This window comes from Doryrhamphus excisus, linkage group LG7, assembly GCF_037039965.1.
Source record: "Doryrhamphus excisus strain RoL-2023G ecotype Guam linkage group LG7, RoL_Dexc_Guam_v1.1, whole genome shotgun sequence".
Taxonomy (NCBI): Eukaryota; Metazoa; Chordata; class Actinopteri; order Syngnathiformes; family Syngnathidae; genus Doryrhamphus; species Doryrhamphus excisus.
In genome coordinates, this window is record NC_136363.1 from 18,413,781 (window position 1) to 18,439,455 (window position 25,675).

Here is a 25,675-nt window from a genome sequence, read left to right on the forward strand (position 1 = left end):
AAAATGAAGAAAAAATGCCTTACTATAGCCTTACTATACATCATGTCCAAAAAATGCCTTACTATAGCCTTACTATACTTCATGTCCAAAAAATGAAAAAAATGCCTTACTATAGCCTTACTATACATCATGTCCAAAAAATGAAAAAAATGCCTTACTATAGCCTTACTATACTTCATGTCCAAAAAGTGCCTTACTATAGCCTTACTATACTTCATGTCCAAAAAATGAAAAAAATGCCTTACTATAGCCTTACTATACTTCATGTCCAAAAAATGCCTTACTATAGCCTTACTATACTTCATGTCCAAAAAAAGAAAAAAATGCCTTACTATAGCCTTACTATATATCATGTCCAAAAAATGAAAAAAATGCCTTACTATAGCCTTACTATACATCATGTCCAAAAGGTGCCTTACTATAGCCTTACTATACTTCATGTCCAAAAAATGAAAAAAAATGCCTTACTATAGCCTTACTATACTTCATGTCCAAAAAAAGAAAAAAATGCCTTACTATAGCCTTACTATATATCATGTCCAAAAAATGAAAAAAATGCCTTACTATAGCCTTACTATACATCATGTCCAAAAGGTGCCTTACTATAGCCTTACTATACTTCATGTCCAAAAAATGCCTTACTATAGCCTTACTATACTTCATGTCCAAAAAATGAAAAAAAATGCCTTACTATAGCCTTACTATACATGTCCAGAAAATGAAAAAAATGCCTTACTATAGCCTTACTATACTTCATGTCCAAAAAATGAAAAAATTGCCTTACTATAGCCTTACTATACTTCATGTCCAAAAAATGCCTTACTATAGCCTTACTATACTTCATGTCCAAAAAATGAAAAAAAATGCCTTACTATAGCCTTACTATACATGTCCAAAAAATGAAAAAAATGCCTTACTATAGCCTTACTATACTTCATGTCCAAAAAATGCCTTACTATAGCCTTACTATACTTCATGTCCAAAAAATGCCTTACTATAGCCTTACTATACTTCATGTCCAAAAAATGAAAAAAAATGCCTTACTATAGCCTTACTATACTTCATGTCCAAAAAATGAAAAAAGTGCCTTACTATAGCCTTACTATACATCATGTCCAAACAGTGCCTTACTATAGCCTTACTATACTTCATGTCCAAAAAGTGCCTTACTATAGCCTTACTATACTTCATGTCCAAAAAGTGCCTTACTATAGCCTTACTATACTTCATGTACAAAAAGTGCCTTACTATAGCCTTACTATACTTCATGTCCAAAAAATGAAAAAAATGCCTTACTATAGCCTTACTATACTTCATGTACAAAAAGTGCCTTACTATAGCCTTACTATACTTCATGTCCAAAAAATGAAAAAAATGCCTTACTATAGCCTTACTATACTTCATGTCCAAAAAATGAAAAAAATGCCTTACTATAGCCTTACTATACTTCATGTCCAAAAAATGAAAAAAATGCCTTACTATAGCCTTACTATACATCATGTCCAAAAAATGAAAAAAATGCCTTACTATAGCCTTACTATACTTCATGTCCAAAAAATGAAAAACATGCCTTACTATAGCCTTACTATACTTCATGTCCAAAAAATGAAAAAAATGCCTTACTATAGCCTTACTATACATCATGTCCAAAAAATGAAAAAAATGCCTTACTATAGCCTTACTATACTTCATGTCCAAAAAGTGCCTTACTATAGCCTTACTATACTTCATGTCCAAAAAATGAAAAAAATGCCTTACTATAGCCTTACTATACTTCATGTCCAAAAAATGCCTTACTATAGCCTTACTATACTTCATGTCCAAAAAAAGAAAAAAATGCCTTACTATAGCCTTACTATATATCATGTCCAAAAAATGAAAAAAATGCCTTACTATAGCCTTACTATACATCATGTCCAAAAGGTGCCTTACTATAGCCTTACTATACTTCATGTCCAAAAGGTGCCTTACTATAGCCTTACTATACTTCATGTCCAAAAAATGAAAAAAAATGCCTTACTATAGCCTTACTATACATGTCCAAAAAATGAAAAAAATGCCTTACTATAGCCTTACTATACTTCATGTCCAAAAAATGAAAAAAGTGCCTTACTATAGCCTTACTATACATCATGTCCAAAAAATGAAAAAATTGCCTTACTATAGCCTTACTATACTTCATGTCCAAAAAATGCCTTACTATAGCCTTACTATACTTCATGTCCAAAAAATGAAAAAAAATGCCTTACTATAGCCTTACTATACATGTCCAGAAAATGAAAAAAATGCCTTACTATAGCCTTACTATACTTCATGTCCAAAAAATGAAAAAATTGCCTTACTATAGCCTTACTATACTTCATGTCCAAAAAATGCCTTACTATAGCCTTACTATACTTCATGTCCAAAAAATGAAAAAAAATGCCTTACTATAGCCTTACTATACATGTCCAAAAAATGAAAAAAATGCCTTACTATAGCCTTACTATACTTCATGTCCAAAAAATGCCTTACTATAGCCTTACTATACTTCATGTCCAAAAAATGAAAAAAAATGCCTTACTATAGCCTTACTATACTTCATGTCCAAAAAATGCCTTACTATAGCCTTACTATACTTCATGTCCAAAAAATGAAAAAAAATGCCTTACTATAGCCTTACTATACTTCATGTCCAAAAAATGAAAAAAGTGCCTTACTATAGCCTTACTATACATCATGTCCAAACAGTGCCTTACTATAGCCTTACTATACTTCATGTCCAAAAAGTGCCTTACTATAGCCTTACTATACTTCATGTCCAAAAAGTGCCTTACTATAGCCTTACTATACTTCATGTACAAAAAGTGCCTTACTATAGCCTTACTATACTTCATGTCCAAAAAATGAAAAAAATGCCTTACTATAGCCTTACTATACTTCATGTACAAAAAGTGCCTTACTATAGCCTTACTATACTTCATGTCCAAAAAATGAAAAAAATGCCTTACTATAGCCTTACTATACTTCATGTCCAAAAAATGAAAAAAATGCCTTACTATAGCCTTACTATACTTCATGTCCAAAAAATGAAAAAAATGCCTTACTATAGCCTTACTATACTTCATGTCCAAAAAGTGCCTTACTATAGCCTTACTATACTTCATGTCCAAAAAGTGCCTTACTATAGCCTTACTATACTTCATGTCCAAAAAGTGCCTTACTATAGCCTTACTATACTTCATGTACAAAAAGTGCCTTACTATAGCCTTACTATACTTCATGTCCAAAAAATGAAAAAAATGCCTTACTATAGCCTTACTATACTTCATGTACAAAAAGTGCCTTACTATAGCCTTACTATACTTCATGTCCAAAAAATGAAAAAAATGCCTTACTATAGCCTTACTATACTTCATGTCCAAAAAATGAAAAAAATGCCTTACTATAGCCTTACTATACTTCATGTCCAAAAAGTGCCTTACTATAGCCTTACTATACTTCATGTCCAAAAAGTGCCTTACTATAGCCTTACTATACTTCATGTCCAAAAAATGAAAAAAATGCCTTACTATAGCCTTACTATACTTCATGTCCAAAAACTGCCTTACTATAGCCTTACTATACTTCATGTCCAAAAAATGAAGAAAAAATGCCTTACTATAGCCTTACTATACATCATGTCCAAAAAATGCCTTACTATAGCCTTACTATACTTCATGTCCAAAAAATGAAAAAAATGCCTTACTATAGCCTTACTATACATCATGTCCAAAAAATGAAAAAAATGCCTTACTATAGCCTTACTATACTTCATGTCCAAAAACTGCCTTACTATAGCCTTACTATACTTCATGTCCAAAAAATGAAGAAAAAATGCCTTACTATAGCCTTACTATACATCATGTCCAAAAAATGCCTTACTATAGCCTTACTATACTTCATGTCCAAAAAATGAAAAAAGTGCCTTACTATAGCCTTACTATACTTCATGTCCAAAAAATGCCTTACTATAGCCTTACTATACTTCATGTCCAAAAAATGAAAAAAATGCCTTACTATAGCCTTACTATACATCATGTCCAAAAAATGAAAAAAATGCCTTACTATAGCCTTACTATACTTCATGTCCAAAAAATGAAAAAAAATGCCTTACTATAGCCTTACTATACATGTCCAGAAAATGAAAAAAATGCCTTACTATAGCCTTACTATACTTCATGTCCAAAAAATGAAAAAATTGCCTTACTATAGCCTTACTATACTTCATGTCCAAAAAATGCCTTACTATAGCCTTACTATACTTCATGTCCAAAAAATGAAAAAAAATGCCTTACTATAGCCTTACTATACATGTCCAAAAAATGAAAAAAATGCCTTACTATAGCCTTACTATACTTCATGTCCAAAAAATGCCTTACTATAGCCTTACTATACTTCATGTCCAAAAAATGAAAAAAAATGCCTTACTATAGCCTTACTATACTTCATGTCCAAAAAATGCCTTACTATAGCCTTACTATACTTCATGTCCAAAAAATGAAAAAAAATGCCTTACTATAGCCTTACTATACTTCATGTCCAAAAAATGAAAAAAGTGCCTTACTATAGCCTTACTATACATCATGTCCAAACAGTGCCTTACTATAGCCTTACTATACTTCATGTCCAAAAAGTGCCTTACTATAGCCTTACTATACTTCATGTCCAAACAGTGCCTTACTATAGCCTTACTATACTTCATGTACAAAAAGTGCCTTACTATAGCCTTACTATACTTCATGTCCAAAAAATGAAAAAAATGCCTTACTATAGCCTTACTATACTTCATGTACAAAAAGTGCCTTACTATAGCCTTACTATACTTCATGTCCAAAAAATGAAAAAAATGCCTTACTATAGCCTTACTATACTTCATGTCCAAAAAATGAAAAAAATGCCTTACTATAGCCTTACTATACTTCATGTCCAAAAAATGAAAAAAATGCCTTACTATAGCCTTACTATACTTCATGTCCAAAAAGTGCCTTACTATAGCCTTACTATACTTCATGTCCAAAAAGTGCCTTACTATAGCCTTACTATACTTCATGTCCAAAAAGTGCCTTACTATAGCCTTACTATACTTCATGTACAAAAAGTGCCTTACTATAGCCTTACTATACTTCATGTCCAAAAAATGAAAAAAATGCCTTACTATAGCCTTACTATACTTCATGTACAAAAAGTGCCTTACTATAGCCTTACTATACTTCATGTCCAAAAAATGAAAAAAATGCCTTACTATAGCCTTACTATACTTCATGTCCAAAAAATGAAAAAAATGCCTTACTATAGCCTTACTATACTTCATGTCCAAAAAGTGCCTTACTATAGCCTTACTATACTTCATGTCCAAAAAGTGCCTTACTATAGCCTTACTATACTTCATGTCCAAAAAATGAAAAAAATGCCTTACTATAGCCTTACTATACTTCATGTCCAAAAACTGCCTTACTATAGCCTTACTATACTTCATGTCCAAAAAATGAAGAAAAAATGCCTTACTATAGCCTTACTATACATCATGTCCAAAAAATGCCTTACTATAGCCTTACTATACTTCATGTCCAAAAAATGAAAAAAATGCCTTACTATAGCCTTACTATACATCATGTCCAAAAAATGAAAAAAATGCCTTACTATAGCCTTACTATACTTCATGTCCAAAAACTGCCTTACTATAGCCTTACTATACTTCATGTCCAAAAAATGAAGAAAAAATGCCTTACTATAGCCTTACTATACATCATGTCCAAAAAATGCCTTACTATAGCCTTACTATACTTCATGTCCAAAAAATGAAAAAAGTGCCTTACTATAGCCTTACTATACTTCATGTCCAAAAAATGCCTTACTATAGCCTTACTATACTTCATGTCCAAAAAATGAAAAAAATGCCTTACTATAGCCTTACTATACATCATGTCCAAAAAATGAAAAAAATGCCTTACTATAGCCTTACTATACTTCATGTCCAAAAAATGAAAAACATGCCTTACTATAGCCTTACTATACTTCATGTCCAAAAAATGAAAAAAATGCCTTACTATAGCCTTACTATACATCATGTCCAAAAAATGAAAAAAATGCCTTACTATAGCCTTACTATACTTCATGTCCAAAAAGTGCCTTACCATAGCCTTACTATACTTCATGTCCAAAAAATGAAAAAAATGCCTTACTATAGCCTTACTATACTTCATGTCCAAAAAATGCCTTACTATAGCCTTACTATACTTCATGTCCAAAAAAAGAAAAAAATGCCTTACTATAGCCTTACTATATATCATGTCCAAAAAATGAAAAAAATGCCTTACTATAGCCTTACTATACATCATGTCCAAAAGGTGCCTTACTATAGCCTTACTATACTTCATGTCCAAAAGGTGCCTTACTATAGCCTTACTATACTTCATGTCCAAAAAATGAAAAAAAATGCCTTACTATAGCCTTACTATACATGTCCAAAAAATGAAAAAAATGCCTTACTATAGCCTTACTATACTTCATGTCCAAAAAATGAAAAAAGTGCCTTACTATAGCCTTACTATACATCATGTCCAAAAAATGAAAAAATTGCCTTACTATAGCCTTACTATACTTCATGTCCAAAAAATGCCTTACTATAGCCTTACTATACTTCATGTCCAAAAAATGAAAAAAAATGCCTTACTATAGCCTTACTATACATGTCCAGAAAATGAAAAAAATGCCTTACTATAGCCTTACTATACTTCATGTCCAAAAAATGAAAAAATTGCCTTACTATAGCCTTACTATACTTCATGTCCAAAAAATGCCTTACTATAGCCTTACTATACTTCATGTCCAAAAAATGAAAAAAAATGCCTTACTATAGCCTTACTATACATGTCCAAAAAATGAAAAAAATGCCTTACTATAGCCTTACTATACTTCATGTCCAAAAAATGAAAAAAGTGCCTTACTATAGCCTTACTATACATCATGTCCAAACAGTGCCTTACTATAGCCTTACTATACTTCATGTCCAAAAAATGAAAAAAATGCCTTACTATAGCCTTACTATACTTCATGTCCAAAAAATGCCTTACTATAGCCTTACTATACTTCATGTCAAAAAAATGAAAAAAATGCCTTACTATAGCCTTACTATACTTCATGTCCAAAAAGTGCCTTACTATAGCCTTACTATACTTCATGTCCAAAAAATGAAAAAAAATGCCTTACTATAGCCTTACTATACTTCATGTCCAAAAAATGAATAAAATGCCTTACTATAGCCTTACTATACATCATGTCCAAAAAATGAAAAAATTGCCTTACTATAGCCTTACTATACTTCATGTCCAAAAAATGCCTTACTATAGCCTTACTATACTTCATGTCCAAAAAATGAAAAAAAATGCCTTACTATAGCCTTACTATACATCATGTCCAAAAAATGAAAAAAATGCCTTACTATAGCCTTACTATACATGTCCAAAAAATGAAAAAAATGCCTTACTATAGCCTTACTATACTTCATGTCCAAAAAATGCCTTACTATAGCCTTACTATACTTCATGTCCAAAAAATGAAAAAAAATGCCTTACTATAGCCTTACTATACTTCATGTCCAAAAAATGAAAAAAAATGCCTTACTATAGCCTTACTATACTTCATGTCCAAAAAATGAAAAAAGTGCCTTACTATAGCCTTACTATACATCATGTCCAAACAGTGCCTTACTATAGCCTTACTATACTTCATGTCCAAAAAGTGCCTTACTATAGCCTTACTATACTTCATGTCCAAAAAGTGCCTTACTATAGCCTTACTATACTTCATGTACAAAAAGTGCCTTACTATAGCCTTACTATACTTCATGTCCAAAAAATGAAAAAAATGCCTTACTATAGCCTTACTATACTTCATGTACAAAAAGTGCCTTACTATAGCCTTACTATACTTCATGTCCAAAAAATGAAAAAAATGCCTTACTATAGCCTTACTATACTTCATGTCCAAAAAATGAAAAAAATGCCTTACTATAGCCTTACTATACTTCATGTCCAAAAAATGAAAAAAATGCCTTACTATAGCCTTACTATACATCATGTCCAAAAAATGAAAAAAATGCCTTACTATAGCCTTACTATACTTCATGTCCAAAAAATGAAAAACATGCCTTACTATAGCCTTACTATACTTCATGTCCAAAAAATGAAAAAAATGCCTTACTATAGCCTTACTATACATCATGTCCAAAAAATGAAAAAAATGCCTTACTATAGCCTTACTATACTTCATGTCCAAAAAGTGCCTTACTATAGCCTTACTATACTTCATGTCCAAAAAATGAAAAAAATGCCTTACTATAGCCTTACTATACTTCATGTCCAAAAAATGCCTTACTATAGCCTTACTATACTTCATGTCCAAAAAAAGAAAAAAATGCCTTACTATAGCCTTACTATATATCATGTCCAAAAAATGAAAAAAATGCCTTACTATAGCCTTACTATACATCATGTCCAAAAGGTGCCTTACTATAGCCTTACTATACTTCATGTCCAAAAGGTGCCTTACTATAGCCTTACTATACTTCATGTCCAAAAAATGAAAAAAAATGCCTTACTATAGCCTTACTATACATGTCCAAAAAATGAAAAAAATGCCTTACTATAGCCTTACTATACTTCATGTCCAAAAAATGAAAAAAGTGCCTTACTATAGCCTTACTATACATCATGTCCAAAAAATGAAAAAATTGCCTTACTATAGCCTTACTATACTTCATGTCCAAAAAATGCCTTACTATAGCCTTACTATACTTCATGTCCAAAAAATGAAAAAAAATGCCTTACTATAGCCTTACTATACATGTCCAGAAAATGAAAAAAATGCCTTACTATAGCCTTACTATACTTCATGTCCAAAAAATGAAAAAATTGCCTTACTATAGCCTTACTATACTTCATGTCCAAAAAATGCCTTACTATAGCCTTACTATACTTCATGTCCAAAAAATGAAAAAAAATGCCTTACTATAGCCTTACTATACATGTCCAAAAAATGAAAAAAATGCCTTACTATAGCCTTACTATACTTCATGTCCAAAAAATGCCTTACTATAGCCTTACTATACTTCATGTCCAAAAAATGAAAAAAAATGCCTTACTATAGCCTTACTATACTTCATGTCCAAAAAATGCCTTACTATAGCCTTACTATACTTCATGTCCAAAAAATGAAAAAAAATGCCTTACTATAGCCTTACTATACTTCATGTCCAAAAAATGAAAAAAGTGCCTTACTATAGCCTTACTATACATCATGTCCAAACAGTGCCTTACTATAGCCTTACTATACTTCATGTCCAAAAAGTGCCTTACTATAGCCTTACTATACTTCATGTCCAAAAAGTGCCTTACTATAGCCTTACTATACTTCATGTACAAAAAGTGCCTTACTATAGCCTTACTATACTTCATGTCCAAAAAATGAAAAAAATGCCTTACTATAGCCTTACTATACTTCATGTACAAAAAGTGCCTTACTATAGCCTTACTATACTTCATGTCCAAAAAATGAAAAAAATGCCTTACTATAGCCTTACTATACTTCATGTCCAAAAAATGAAAAAAATGCCTTACTATAGCCTTACTATACTTCATGTCCAAAAAATGAAAAAAATGCCTTACTATAGCCTTACTATACTTCATGTCCAAAAAGTGCCTTACTATAGCCTTACTATACTTCATGTCCAAAAAGTGCCTTACTATAGCCTTACTATACTTCATGTCCAAAAAATGAAAAAAATGCCTTACTATAGCCTTACTATACTTCATGTCCAAAAACTGCCTTACTATAGCCTTACTATACTTCATGTCCAAAAAATGAAGAAAAAATGCCTTACTATAGCCTTACTATACATCATGTCCAAAAAATGCCTTACTATAGCCTTACTATACTTCATGTCCAAAAAATGAAAAAAATGCCTTACTATAGCCTTACTATACATCATGTCCAAAAAATGAAAAAAATGCCTTACTATAGCCTTACTATACTTCATGTCCAAAAACTGCCTTACTATAGCCTTACTATACTTCATGTCCAAAAAATGAAGAAAAAATGCCTTACTATAGCCTTACTATACATCATGTCCAAAAAATGCCTTACTATAGCCTTACTATACTTCATGTCCAAAAAATGAAAAAAGTGCCTTACTATAGCCTTACTATACTTCATGTCCAAAAAATGCCTTACTATAGCCTTACTATACTTCATGTCCAAAAAATGAAAAAAATGCCTTACTATAGCCTTACTATACATCATGTCCAAAAAATGAAAAAAATGCCTTACTATAGCCTTACTATACTTCATGTCCAAAAAATGAAAAAAAATGCCTTACTATAGCCTTACTATACATGTCCAGAAAATGAAAAAAATGCCTTACTATAGCCTTACTATACTTCATGTCCAAAAAATGAAAAAATTGCCTTACTATAGCCTTACTATACTTCATGTCCAAAAAATGCCTTACTATAGCCTTACTATACTTCATGTCCAAAAAATGAAAAAAAATGCCTTACTATAGCCTTACTATACATGTCCAAAAAATGAAAAAAATGCCTTACTATAGCCTTACTATACTTCATGTCCAAAAAATGCCTTACTATAGCCTTACTATACTTCATGTCCAAAAAATGAAAAAAAATGCCTTACTATAGCCTTACTATACTTCATGTCCAAAAAATGCCTTACTATAGCCTTACTATACTTCATGTCCAAAAAATGAAAAAAAATGCCTTACTATAGCCTTACTATACTTCATGTCCAAAAAATGAAAAAAGTGCCTTACTATAGCCTTACTATACATCATGTCCAAACAGTGCCTTACTATAGCCTTACTATACTTCATGTCCAAAAAGTGCCTTACTATAGCCTTACTATACTTCATGTCCAAAAAGTGCCTTACTATAGCCTTACTATACTTCATGTCCAAACAGTGCCTTACTATAGCCTTACTATACTTCATGTACAAAAAGTGCCTTACTATAGCCTTACTATACTTCATGTCCAAAAAATGAAAAAAATGCCTTACTATAGCCTTACTATACTTCATGTACAAAAAGTGCCTTACTATAGCCTTACTATACTTCATGTCCAAAAAATGAAAAAAATGCCTTACTATAGCCTTACTATACTTCATGTCCAAAAAATGAAAAAAATGCCTTACTATAGCCTTACTATACTTCATGTCCAAAAAATGAAAAAAATGCCTTACTATAGCCTTACTATACTTCATGTCCAAAAAGTGCCTTACTATAGCCTTACTATACTTCATGTCCAAAAAGTGCCTTACTATAGCCTTACTATACTTCATGTCCAAAAAGTGCCTTACTATAGCCTTACTATACTTCATGTACAAAAAGTGCCTTACTATAGCCTTACTATACTTCATGTCCAAAAAATGAAAAAAATGCCTTACTATAGCCTTACTATACTTCATGTACAAAAAGTGCCTTACTATAGCCTTACTATACTTCATGTCCAAAAAATGAAAAAAATGCCTTACTATAGCCTTACTATACTTCATGTCCAAAAAGTGCCTTACTATAGCCTTACTATACTTCATGTCCAAAAAGTGCCTTACTATAGCCTTACTATACTTCATGTCCAAAAAATGAAAAAAATGCCTTACTATAGCCTTACTATACTTCATGTCCAAAAACTGCCTTACTATAGCCTTACTATACTTCATGTCCAAAAAATGAAGAAAAAATGCCTTACTATAGCCTTACTATACATCATGTCCAAAAAATGCCTTACTATAGCCTTACTATACTTCATGTCCAAAAAATGAAAAAAATGCCTTACTATAGCCTTACTATACATCATGTCCAAAAAATGAAAAAAATGCCTTACTATAGCCTTACTATACTTCATGTCCAAAAACTGCCTTACTATAGCCTTACTATACTTCATGTCCAAAAAATGAAGAAAAAATGCCTTACTATAGCCTTACTATACATCATGTCCAAAAAATGCCTTACTATAGCCTTACTATACTTCATGTCCAAAAAATGAAAAAAGTGCCTTACTATAGCCTTACTATACTTCATGTCCAAAAAATGCCTTACTATAGCCTTACTATACTTCATGTCCAAAAAATGAAAAAAATGCCTTACTATAGCCTTACTATACATCATGTCCAAAAAATGAAAAAAATGCCTTACTATAGCCTTACTATACTTCATGTCCAAAAAATGAAAAACATGCCTTACTATAGCCTTACTATACTTCATGTCCAAAAAATGAAAAAAATGCCTTACTATAGCCTTACTATACATCATGTCCAAAAAATGAAAAAAATGCCTTACTATAGCCTTACTATACTTCATGTCCAAAAAGTGCCTTACCATAGCCTTACTATACTTCATGTCCAAAAAATGAAAAAAATGCCTTACTATAGCCTTACTATACTTCATGTCCAAAAAATGCCTTACTATAGCCTTACTATACTTCATGTCCAAAAAAAGAAAAAAATGCCTTACTATAGCCTTACTATATATCATGTCCAAAAAATGAAAAAAATGCCTTACTATAGCCTTACTATACATCATGTCCAAAAGGTGCCTTACTATAGCCTTACTATACTTCATGTCCAAAAGGTGCCTTACTATAGCCTTACTATACTTCATGTCCAAAAAATGAAAAAAAATGCCTTACTATAGCCTTACTATACATGTCCAAAAAATGAAAAAAATGCCTTACTATAGCCTTACTATACTTCATGTCCAAAAAATGAAAAAAAATGCCTTACTATAGCCTTACTATACATGTCCAAAAAATGAAAAAAATGCCTTACTATAGCCTTACTATACTTCATGTCCAAAAAATGAAAAAAGTGCCTTACTATAGCCTTACTATACATCATGTCCAAAAAATGAAAAAATTGCCTTACTATAGCCTTACTATACTTCATGTCCAAAAAATGAAAAAAAATGCCTTACTATAGCCTTACTATACATGTCCAAAAAATGAAAAAAATGCCTTACTATAGCCTTACTATACTTCATGTCCAAAAAATGAAAAAAGTGCCTTACTATAGCCTTACTATACATCATGTCCAAAAAATGAAAAAATTGCCTTACTATAGCCTTACTATACTTCATGTCCAAAAAATGCCTTACTATAGCCTTACTATACATGTCCAGAAAATGAAAAAAATGCCTTACTATAGCCTTACTATACTTCATGTCCAAAAAATGAAAAAATTGCCTTACTATAGCCTTACTATACTTCATGTCCAAAAAATGCCTTACTATAGCCTTACTATACTTCATGTCCAAAAAATGAAAAAAATGCCTTACTATAGCCTTACTATACTTCATGTCCAAAAAATGCCTTACTATAGCCTTACTATACTTCATGTCAAAAAAATGAAAAAAATGCCTTACTATAGCCTTACTATACTTCATGTCCAAAAAGTGCCTTACTATAGCCTTACTATACTTCATGTCCAAAAAATGAAAAAAAATGCCTTACTATAGCCTTACTATACTTCATGTCCAAAAAATGAATAAAATGCCTTACTATAGCCTTACTATACATCATGTCCAAAAAATGAAAAAATTGCCTTACTATAGCCTTACTATACTTCATGTCCAAAAAATGCCTTACTATAGCCTTACTATACTTCATGTCCAAAAAATGAAAAAAAATGCCTTACTATAGCCTTACTATACATCATGTCCAAAAAATGAAAAAAATGCCTTACTATAGCCTTACTATACTTCATGTCCAAAAAGTGCCTTACTATAGCCTTACTATACATCATGTCCAAAAAATGAAAAAAGTGCCTTACTATACATCATGTCCAAAAAATGAAAAAAATGCCTTACTATAGCCTTACTATACTTCATGTCCAAAAAATGAAAAAAGTGCCTTACTATAGCCTTACTATACTTCATGTCCAAAAAATGAAAAAAATGCCTTACTATAGCCTTACTATACTTCATGTCCAAAAAATGAAAAAAGTGCCTTACTATAGCCTTACTATACATCATGTCCAAAAAATGAAAAAATTGCCTTACTATAGCCTTACTATACTTCATGTCCAAAAAATGCCTTACTATAGCCTTACTATACATGTCCAGAAAATGAAAAAAATGCCTTACTATAGCCTTACTATACTTCATGTCCAAAAAATGAAAAAATTGCCTTACTATAGCCTTACTATACTTCATGTCCAAAAAATGCCTTACTATAGCCTTACTATACTTCATGTCCAAAAAATGAAAAAAAATGCCTTACTATAGCCTTACTATACATGTCCAAAAAATGAAAAAAATGCCTTACTATAGCCTTACTATACTTCATGTCCAAAAAATGAAAAAAGTGCCTTACTATAGCCTTACTATACATCATGTCCAAACAGTGACTTACTATAGCCTTACTATACTTCATGTCCAAAAAATGAAAAAAATGCCTTACTATAGCCTTACTATACTTCATGTCCAAAAAATGCCTTACTATAGCCTTACTATACTTCATGTCAAAAAAATGAAAAAAATGCCTTACTATAGCCTTACTATACTTCATGTCCAAAAAGTGCCTTACTATAGCCTTACTATACTTCATGTCCAAAAAATGAAAAAAAATGCCTTACTATAGCCTTACTATACTTCATGTCCAAAAAATGAATAAAATGCCTTACTATAGCCTTACTATACATCATGTCCAAAAAATGAAAAAATTGCCTTACTATAGCCTTACTATACTTCATGTCCAAAAAATGCCTTACTATAGCCTTACTATACTTCATGTCCAAAAAATGAAAAAAAATGCCTTACTATAGCCTTACTATACATCATGTCCAAAAAATGAAAAAAATGCCTTACTATAGCCTTACTATACTTCATGTCCAAAAAGTGCCTTACTATAGCCTTACTATACATCATGTCCAAAAAATGAAAAAAGTGCCTTACTATACATCATGTCCAAAAAATGAAAAAAATGCCTTACTATAGCCTTACTATACTTCATGTCCAAAAAATGAAAAAAGTGCCTTACTATAGCCTTACTATACTTCATGTCCAAAAAATGAAAAAAATGCCTTACTATAGCCTTACTATACATCATGTCCAAAAAATGAAAAAAATGCCTTACTATAACCTTACTATACATCATGTCCAAAAAATGAAAAAAATGCCTTACTATAGCCTTACTATACTTCATGTCCAAAAAGTGCCTTACTGTAGCCTTACTATACATCATGTCCAAAAAATGAAAAAAATGCCTTACTATAGCCTTACTATACTTCATGTCCAAAAAATGAAAAAAAAATGCCTTACTATAGCCTTACTATACATCATGTCCAAAAAATGAAAAAAATGCCTTACTATAGCCTTACTATACTTCATGTCCAAAAAGTGCCTTACTATAGCCTTACTATACTTCATGTCCAAAAAATGAAAAAAATGCCTTACTATAGCCTTACTATACATCATGTCCAAAAAATGAAAAAATGCCTTACTATAGCCTTACTATACATCATGTCAAAAAAATGAAAAAAATGCCTTACTATAGCCTTACTATACTTCATGTCCAAAAAATGCTTCGCTATATACCATGTAAATAAGCACACACACACAAACATACATACGTGTGTGTGTGTGTAAAATGCACACGTATATACTGTGTATATGGACAAAGAAAGTAAGAATTGGACTTACTTTGAGTACAAAGCAGAAGTCTGTAGGTGCTTTGTATTTGGCCTTGAAGTCTTTGCCGTAGTAGATGTTGACATTGTCAAACTGCACAAAGCAGACCAGGTCACGCGATGACTGAAATAAAATAAAAGTGTACTGATACCGAGAAGTATATTTGTTTTGTGTTGAACAAAACCTAAACTCTTACCTTTGTCTTGCCTTTGGGTACGTAATAAATACCTGAGGCTCTCAACTGGAAGAGTCGCTGCTTCCACGACTTCTTCCCGTCCTCTTTGAGGTGAAGCACCCCCTCCAGGTCCGGCACGATGATGGACGTTCCGCAGAAGTTCTCCTGTGTGGATACAGACGTTGAAAACGGGAAGATTACAGTGGTGTAGGTGTTACGTGTAACGTTGGGAATCACCTGGATCAATATGGACTTGTCTTTGTCTTTCATGTCTTTCAATGTCCTTTTATCCTTCTTCCACAAGTAGAAGGTCTGTGGGGGTAAAACAAAAGATTAGGCGGTCCGAGTTATGGTGCTGTTTTTATGCGTTTGTAAAAATAAATAAAATATAAACAAATAAAAAGCCACAATGGAGACGTTTGATCACTTTTGGACTGGACTCACTTGGGGGTTTTTGAAGACCTCGTACTTCTCTTCCCTCTCTTGAAAGAGGATTTGATTCTCACTGTCCCTGGTCCACGCTAAGAGGGGTTCCACCAGGTTTTCATGGTCCTCAAATGTGCGTTCTAGCAGAAGAAAAAGATTATCATCAATGTAAACATGATCCAAATAGGAGTGTTTGGGATTACTTTAAAAAAATACAAATAGCGTACAAATTTATCAATGTATTCCCCAATAAAGGCATTCAATCATGTTTTTTTTATCCTGTGTTTTTTTTTAATTGTCTATTCCACATCAGCAGAACGAATGTGGGAAAGCCTCCAAAAAGTACAAACCCCCATGTTTTCAGAAAGGACTTTTAAACAGCACTAAATCTCCCCAAAAATCCATTAAGTACCTCCACCACTACCTCCCCTCTCACACACTTTGCACCGCAGACGTCCATCATGCCACCGTGCACGTTTAACTGCACTTTAGCAATTAGAGGTTAGCAGCACATGCTGGCATGGATAAATTGCTAACAGGGTTGCAGTCTTTATCGGGTGTTCTTAGGGTGATTAAACAGGGACGCTACGGGGAGGAGAGGAACACAGGCCTTTGAAGAGCACATGGCGGCGTGCATGGGGAACACATGGTCAAGCGTGGCTTTTGAAGGTTAAGCTAGCGGGGTGTTAACTCTGTGTTGATGGAGATTTCATGTCATATGTCTTTAGCCCTATAGAGAAAGCCTCCATGATTCAAGCCACCACCTCAAAGTTCTTGAGGCCCATTCATTCAATGCACAAGCTTAGCTACTTTGAACTGAATGACAAAAAAAAAAAAAACACTTCCACACTTGCGGTGGCATGATAAGACAAAAAAAAAGTCACCAGCGTCAGTTTGGAATTTTTTTTTTTTTTAAAGTCAATATTACAAGAACAAAATCAAATACGGGAATGAAGTCAATGCGATGAATGCAAATACTGAAATTTTTTATGACAAAACAAGGAAAAAAATCAAATTTAAGGTAAAAAAGTTGATACTAACAATATATGCTTTTTCTGCATCGGTTGCGTCACAGAATGTAAAATATCAAAGTGACCCGTCCATCCTTTGATACTTTGTGTGGAAATATGGGCTAATAACTATAAAAGCAATCTTCACTCGCTAAATGTACGGCAAAAAAGGCCAGTAAGGATAATTCATAATGCCGCCTACAGAGAAAATACTAACTCCTTATTTCTAAAATCACAAATACTTCATCTTGCTGATATACTTCATCTTCAAACAGCTAAAATAATATACAAGGCTAAAAATAACCAATTACCTAAAAATGTCATCCAATACTTCTCTACAAGAGAGGAGAAATATGATCTCGCCAATTCAAGAAACAATACAAGCAGTTGATGTTTGCTAAATACAAGGATGAAGAGTCTTGAACCAGTCATGATGTGCTACATATATCACTATATTGACATTTACTATGGTACCCAACATTTAATTTAATTTAATAAATTAAAAAAACAAAACAACAAAACAAAACAAAAAAATCTGAAATTATATTAGAAAGGCAGGAAGTGAACAAATGTAACAGTTACTGATTGTAAAAGTACCAGATGGAGGGGTAGGATTTAATCAGCTTTGCTTCTTCCTTCTCCTTTTGGACATGTGGAACTGTGAACTGATTATGTGATGCATTCAATTGTAATCCGACGCATGTTCAAATGAAATAAAACCATTACCATTACCAAGATGCACATCACACGTGTTTCACTTCGTTGTCACGCGGAAAGAGACAAGGACGTCGTATGATCTCAGTCCTCCCACCGTACACCCGCACGTCTGCGCTAAATTTAGTCGCCATCTGTTTTAGCACTTCCTCTAACAATGTGATGATTAGGAAAAGTAATGTAGTGGAAGGCAAATAGAGTTCTACTGTATCCATACATCACCATCACAGTCATAGGAGCTTCTAATGAGAAGAAAATACTCTTAGTCATTCTGTATTCTGCTGCTGAAGCAGAAATACTTGATTGCACCGATGCCTCTCAAAGTTCTTCTAACGCCAATTACCAACTCAGAAATGTTTTTCTTTGCTCCCTCCGCTTCCAACATGTTGTTATACTTATACTCCCAGGTAATTGGCTTTGGGCGTACTTCCACTATCATTTAAATAAGTATTTTTGTTGTTCTTCATGCGTACCACTAAATCAGGGGTATCCAAACTTTTTCCATTAAGGGCTGCATACAGAATGGTAATGGTTTTATTTCACTTTAACATGCATCAGATTACAATTGAATGCATCACATAATCAGTTCACAGTTCCACATGTCCAAAAGGAGTAGGAAGAAGCAAAGCTTATTAAATCCTACCCCTCCATCTGGTACTTTTACAATCAGTAACTGTTATATTTGTTCACTTCCTGCTTTCCTAATATAGTCTAAGATTTTTATTTTTATTTTTATTTCATCGTTGTGCATTGTTTGAGGGTCTTACTCAATCCATTCCATAGTTTGATTCCACATACTGAAATACTATGGCTTTTTAACGTAGTCCTAGCATATAAGTGTTTCAAATTTAGTTCTTCCCTACTTGTCCCGCTTGTCTGCAAGACGGACTCACCCAGTTGCAGGTCGGGGTTGGTCTCACACAAGCTCCAGTCCACGTTACAGTCGCAGTGCGTCTTCTCAAAGAGGTTGTCCAGAACCTCGCGGACGCTTTGCCTCTCGTCCACCATCAGCGTCTTGGAGCTGCCGTCGTTCATGCGGACTTTCACCACCAGCTGTGGCAGAAGAGACACTTTTTTTTGTTATTTTGAATGTTTCTGTGATTTCAAACATGCTTACCTTTTTCACTTTAGCTTCTTTGAGCTTCTCCAGAGCTAGCTTGATTTTATCTGCCTTTATCTGGGCCTCAATTTCCTCCTGAGGACAGCAAACGCAAAAGACATCAAGCACTTACTTGTGTCTCCTATGTCACAAAAGTGACTTTTGAATGAGTAATATGCGTATGTATGTGCAGCAAATATGACAAAAACCATCATCCACACAAATTAAAACTATTCTTTGCATATATGTAAAAGTGGTGCTCTTATGTGTGACGAGGTCAGGACTTTGCTAAAGCAATAAGCCTCCATCCGGCTTTACTTCTCCAAAAGTGCCACCTTCTCCACCTCCTTATAGTCTGCATGAGTGTGATCCCTTCCAGACCACCGAGCACCAATGAGCTTACCCTTCTTCCCTCCTCCACAAAAGCAGAAATGAATACGCTGCCGTTTTTTGTTGCAACCAAGACTCACCACCGACTTGTTGTGACATCACTTCCTCTTTTGGCTTGAGGAGTTCTTGCGGGTTTTGAGTTTTAACATAAAAATATGTCTCCTCTACTCACCATAGAAGGTTTAGCGGCCTGAGGAGGCGGTAAAGGTGAGCTGGTGGAGGAGGTGGGTGTGCTGACGTTGCTGCTAATGGAGCTGATGGAGGATGGCGGGCGGGCGCTCGGCTCCTGAGGCGGAGGCGGAGGCAGGGGCGGCGGTGACGGCGCCTTCAGACCCTGGATTTCTGCCGCCAGTTTCTCCTCGGTGGCACTGAGGTCGGCCACCAGGTCGGCCATGAGGGCATCCAAGTCGTTGTCCTCCAGCTCATTGAGGGACTCTAATTTGGGAGAAAGAGTCGACTATGAGAAACACTCCATGAAGCTCAGAAGACAAAAGAGTGAACATTTAAAGTCAAATGTGTGTGACCTTGTTTTATCGTTACTGCTTCTTGTTTTACCAGCCAAGAGGCGGACGCTGAGTAATTAGGCCGAGCGCAAAGATTTCAATCTTTGTCGGAACTCCTGCTTTGAACGAGTGCCAAACAAAGTCTCTTGCTCTGAGCCGAGCCACAAATACGAGTTACAGTCCATTTGTCTGTTCAAAGTACAAGCTACACTCGTGTATCTCATGGGGGTAATTACTGGCCTTCACGCTTTGAAAGCTTTTTCATTACAGTATATTTTGTCAGGGGACAATACTATGGAAGTGGATATGCTTTACAGCATTGCTGGCGGGGGTGCACGCCTTAAATCTTGCATTGTACTTTATTTTCTGTTATTTTGCACTACCTCCAATTCAGATTGTGTTTTTATGACTTATACGATTTTTAAATGGAAAATTCAATACATAAATAATGCTTGTAAAGAAGTATAGGTTTAGGTAGCTGGCAACACAAGTGAGTACCAAAATAAATGTAGTCAAACATTGTGGTGGTAACGTCATGGTTTAGGGATGCATGAGTGCTGCCAGCACTGGGGAACGCTAAATATGGAAATAGAAAACATTTAGACATGTCTCACTTGCACTCACATCTTCACTTGCTAAATGTACTACAAAAAAAGGTCAGTAAGGATAATTCATGATGCCGCCTACAGAGAACATACTAACTCCTTATTTCTAAAATCACAAATACTTCTTGCTGATATAGTTCATCTTCAAACAGCTAAAATAATGCATAAGGCTAAAAATAACCAATTACCTAAAAATGTCATCCAATACTAATGAAGAGTCTTGAACCAGTCATATCACTATATTGGCAGTTACTATGGTACCCATTATGTCATTGTATGGTCATATCACCTCGTACTTCGGTACGTGACAAAAACTAAAAAAAAAATTAGGAAAGCAGGAAGTGAACAAATGCAACAGTTAGTGCTTGTAAAAGTACCAGATGAAGGGGTAGGATTTAATAAGCTTTGCTTCTTCCTACTCCTTGTGGACATGTGGAACTGTGAACTGATTATGTGATGCATTCAATTGTAATCTGATGCATGTTGAAATGAAATAAAACCATTACCATATGTTCCATGTGATATGCAGTCATATATTTAGACAGCAATAGAAGCTGCACACGGACTACTCTAATACTGACATTAATGTTTATTGTCCTCTAATTATATGTAAATGTGTAGTTTGACTAACAACAACAAATATGGCGTCACCATTAAGGTCTGTGAAGCCGATGGAGAGGTTGACCTCCTGGTTAGCGTTGGGGAGGGGGGCAGGCGTTCCTACTTCTTGTTCAAGACTCTGCAAGGAGAGGAGAAGCAGTCAGATTGTTTACAAAAAGTGTGTGTGTGTGTGTGCTAATCAGCAACACATTGCAAGTGCCCTGAAATGCAGACTGAGCTCCAAAGTGCTGCCAGACTATGCTTCCATGTGTTTTCAGGTAGCGCGCTTGGCAGGGTTCCTATGTGGGGGATCTTATCGGGAGCTACCATTTTCGTATATGCTGCAGAATGTTGTGTTGTATGCTAATGTATTAGTGTAACATCTCAATATACCTGAGTCAGGAGGTCCATCTCCCCCAGCAGGTCGCTGAACATAGCGTCAATGTCATCCATCTGTTTAAAGACACAAGAAAAGTATGTAAAACTGTAGTGTACATGTATATATCATATAGTATATATCATAGACAGTGTATGGAGGAATGTGTGGAATGAGGAGACCAAATCCATGATCATGAAGCAGACAAATTCAACACACACACACACACACGTGACCCTACTAACAATTCCCTTTAAAACCCGCAGGCATGTTTTTCCTCACTCGTCTTCCCCGTGCAGGCTTGTTTTGTCTTGCTGAACTAAAGAGAGCAAGTAGAGTGCAGTAGAATGTTTGAGGGCCGGCTTGCAGGTCTCCACTACCCAGACCCACTTCTAAAGATGCAAAACAAAGCATCACATTTTATCCAAGTACTCTTTGATTCCATAAATTGTTCTGTTTACTTCTTTACGTTCAACAAGTTAATAAAGTTATTAAAAGTTGACCTCGGAATGGGGTCTTTATTTCCATAAAATAGATTTGGCGCAACCTCATGAACACATTATAACGGGACTATCTGGTGGTTATAACATTATAACTGCTTAATCATACATACTGGTTTGTCAGAGAAGAAAAAAAGGTAGCAGGAAGGACTAGGGTGGCCTATTTAGAGTATGAAATTGCTCTTAACAAGCTGCTGAGGGCCCCTTTTAGGCAGCCTAGCATACTTGCATGGCATCTAACTCGCTTTTCATCTCCCATGGAATCCATAAAAACTACACACGTATACAAAATTAGACACATTCCCTCCCAGCTACAATTCCCTTTGGGAAACACTGAAGTCATTTTCCCCATAAGACATAAAGGATTTTTCACTAAGCAATCCAAACCAAAAATGCATACTTCAAACTTCATAAATAAAATGGATGTGTAATGCTAACAATGCAGTTTTCCCCACAAAAAGTGTTCGTTTTATAGCAGTAGAAGGTCAGTGAAAAATCACAGTCTTCCACTGAGTGTACTACATTTTGTACTAGCTTCTCAGGAGAACATGTTCCTCATATATACATGGCATAGTGTGTATTTTGTGTTGCTGTCAGGCCCCTCCACACCGCCGTTTTCACACCAATGCTTCTTCGCCTCTGGAGAGGAAGTGGTAATTTTTTTTTTTCTATTGATTTTGCAATGTTGTCACTGGAAAAGGAAATGACGACATCGGCAGCAGCCTGCATTGAAAACTTTTACCGTCACGTGGGGTGGTGCTTAACACTTAACACCCTCCGACCACGCGGCCACATTTGTGTCACCTTTCGTAGAGTGACACAAAAAAGGAGGGTAAAATGTGTTAAAGCCAACACCCAGTCATAGTGGGAGAGGTTGACCTTACAAAACAGAAGAGGGAAGCTAAAATGAAGGTTTTTTTGTTTTTGTTTTTTTTTTTTACATGCGCTTGTATGAAAGGCAAATGTACCTGTATCTTTAAAAGTCTGATTCCAATATTGCAGCCAATACCAATCAATGTGATATCATTTACAGTCGCTGACATTTCGCTGTCCTGTGAATGTTTCTCACATGGCAGATGTGTCAAACCGCGATGGCTATTTCGGGAAGCTGTGATCTTCAAATTTGCGATGAGATTAGTCGTATTAAACTTCCCCGGTTCTGTGCCACCCCCCTCTTTGTGCATGACAAATGACAAACATTCGGAATTTAACAAAAAACACTCCTAACTCCTAGCTAGCTAGCACATGCTATTATTATTGTGATCACATGGATTCTGCATGGCGCAGAGTCTGGAATGGTCTGCTTGTATGGAGTTCTGATATCAGAGGTTTAAAACCCAGGCCAAGTCTATTTAAAAGTAACATGTAGAACACAAACACAGAGTTTTACAGAAGATTGCAGCTTTCATGATAACAGATTTATATTTATGTAATCCACACATGTGAACTCTTTAGGCATGAAAATAGAAAGCAGGCAGCTCCTCCCTACAGCAAAAACACCATTCTGAAGCCAACTGGTATCCAGTGTGAGTCCATACAAAGATGCACTCCACTACAGAGCTTTACTGTACATCAAGGGTGTCCAAATTGCTGCCTGAGGGCCATTTTCGGCTGTCAACTGAATGTTGATTGGCCCTTTGCATATTGTAAAATTAAATGAATACGTTGTATTATTAGCGTACACGACTCATTTCATCGTAAGCTATATTTTGTACGTTACAAAATGTAATGTACATGTGACTTGACCTCCTGAACAAAATCTACAAGAGAGAGAGGTCCGTTTGAGTTATAAAGCAGCTTGGAATGAGAGCAGAGTCTACACACACACACTAATGCCTTATCAGTGTACACCAACCTAGTAAAACTTTCTCAATGGTATCAAATGAAAGTTAAAAGCACAAAGAGGATGAGCGTCAACACTCACCTTTTCCAAAGTGTGTATATTCAGTATATATATATAATACGATGGATGTGTATGTATCCACCAGTTGTCAAGAAAAAAGCGTCCCGGACATGAGTTCCAGTGAAAAAGAAAGATATCCAGTAGAAAGTTGAGCCGTTATAGAGCTTTTAGGGTGTGTTGTCGAGCGCTGCATCTGCTTCTTTCTTTTGACAGCCTCTTCCTGCTTAATGCGGAAGTTCAGGTCCAGACCTGCTGCTCGCATTCCTGATCACGACTTTCACAATGTGTCTTGTCTGGGCCTACCACCCTACCAACACATACACACACCCCCCTCCAGAGTCCAACCACCTTGAAACTTCACTTGTGAGGCGACGTGAGTTGACATGAGCAATGGCAGTGTTGCTGTTAATCATTCACCTCGTTGGAACATTGATTTACAGCACACACACAAACGGCGTGCCAAGACTGGATGCCCACACCATCTCATTGTACTACGCTCTACTCTTTAGTAAGGATCGACCGATACATCGGCCGGTTGATATATCGGGCCAATATTTGCGTTCTTTACTTGAATCAATATCGGCCGATACGCATGTGGGTCCACCGATGTATTTTTCCGCCGCATGATTTACAGACAGGCATCCCCCAGGCAGCTTTGCTGTCGTTGCCGGAGGACAGTGTGATGTGTTTGTGTGTGTGTGAGTCATCACGTCAATGCTACGACAGAAATGTTGAATATTTATTCCTTTTTAAAGTTGATAATGTCGTTTAAATTGTGTGTTTAAGAAAGCTGAATCCTATTGTGTTTACATTCCAATAAATATTTGCTTAAACTTGAGACCTGTAATATTTATTATCATTGTCATTTATTCATGTAATTTTTTTTTTTTTTTTTTTTTTTATCATTTATTCATGTAAATTGAGGGAGCAAAAGCAGTATCGGCCAAAGCAAAATCGGCTAAGGGTGATGGAAAAAAATCGGTATCGGCTCGAAAAAAAAACAACATATCGGTCGATCCCTACTCTTTAGTACTGTGTTTTGTTTTGATTTTTTTCCAACAACTGTAAAGAAGTATGGCCAAGAAGCATGTGCATGGAATTTTTAAAGGCATTGTGGGAGACCAAACGTCATGACCAAATCATGAAAAACAAAACAAATATGAAATATGTCACTTGTTTTTGTTATGCCACTACGAAGACAACACAAACAACACAATTCCAGCATCATTAGGTAGTGTTGCTAGGCATCGAGGCATTGGGAGTGAGGCCGAGATACTCCGCCAGAAGTACAGTACTCCGCGTTAGCTGCTACAAAAACAATAGCGCTGTAGCTCGGTTAATATACAGGTCAGTTATGGAAATGCAACACTGTTGGCGTTTTTTTTGTTTGTTAGGACAAAGTAGCTGTGTCCCAATGATGTGCATTTAGATCATATCTCGTAAAACTAAAAGTTATGATGGCATCTACTACACTTGTTAGAACGGCAAGCTACAGGTAGTCCCATTTATAATGTGTTTATGAGAGGGGGGTCAAAATGTATCTATGTTGGTCCAGTCCAAATAAATGAATGTACAGTCGTCCCTCACTATATCGCGGCACAAATATCCCTTCCTCACTGGATCTCAATTTTTTTTTTTTAAATGGTCACTGTTTCATGGTT

The 25,675-nt window shown here is 34.8% G+C and overlaps 1 protein-coding gene across 4 annotated transcripts in view; it reads right to left on the reverse strand.

Annotated features, from left to right (window-relative positions):
• apbb1ip (amyloid beta (A4) precursor protein-binding, family B, member 1 interacting protein) overlaps positions 1-25,675 on the reverse strand; it is a 35,016-nt gene that overhangs the window by 6,517 nt on the left and 2,824 nt on the right. For 3 of the 4 annotated variants that reach the window (XM_058060614.2, XM_058060612.2, XM_058060615.2), the window contains exons 4-12: positions 21,629-21,688; positions 21,287-21,374; positions 19,700-19,962; positions 19,156-19,233; positions 18,932-19,091; positions 16,333-16,454; positions 16,126-16,200; positions 15,910-16,053; positions 15,726-15,836 (exon numbers count right to left, since the gene is read on the reverse strand). In XM_058060614.2, the coding sequence (XP_057916597.2) occupies positions 15,726-15,836; positions 15,910-16,053; positions 16,126-16,200; positions 16,333-16,454; positions 18,932-19,091; positions 19,156-19,233; positions 19,700-19,962; positions 21,287-21,374; positions 21,629-21,688 (1,101 nt within the window). Of the gene's footprint in view, positions 1-15,725; positions 15,837-15,909; positions 16,054-16,125; positions 16,201-16,332; positions 16,455-18,931; positions 19,092-19,155; positions 19,234-19,699; positions 19,963-21,286; positions 21,375-21,628; positions 21,689-24,035; positions 24,487-25,675 lie in introns of those variants that run through there. The other variant, XM_058060613.2, reaches the window with a different exon arrangement.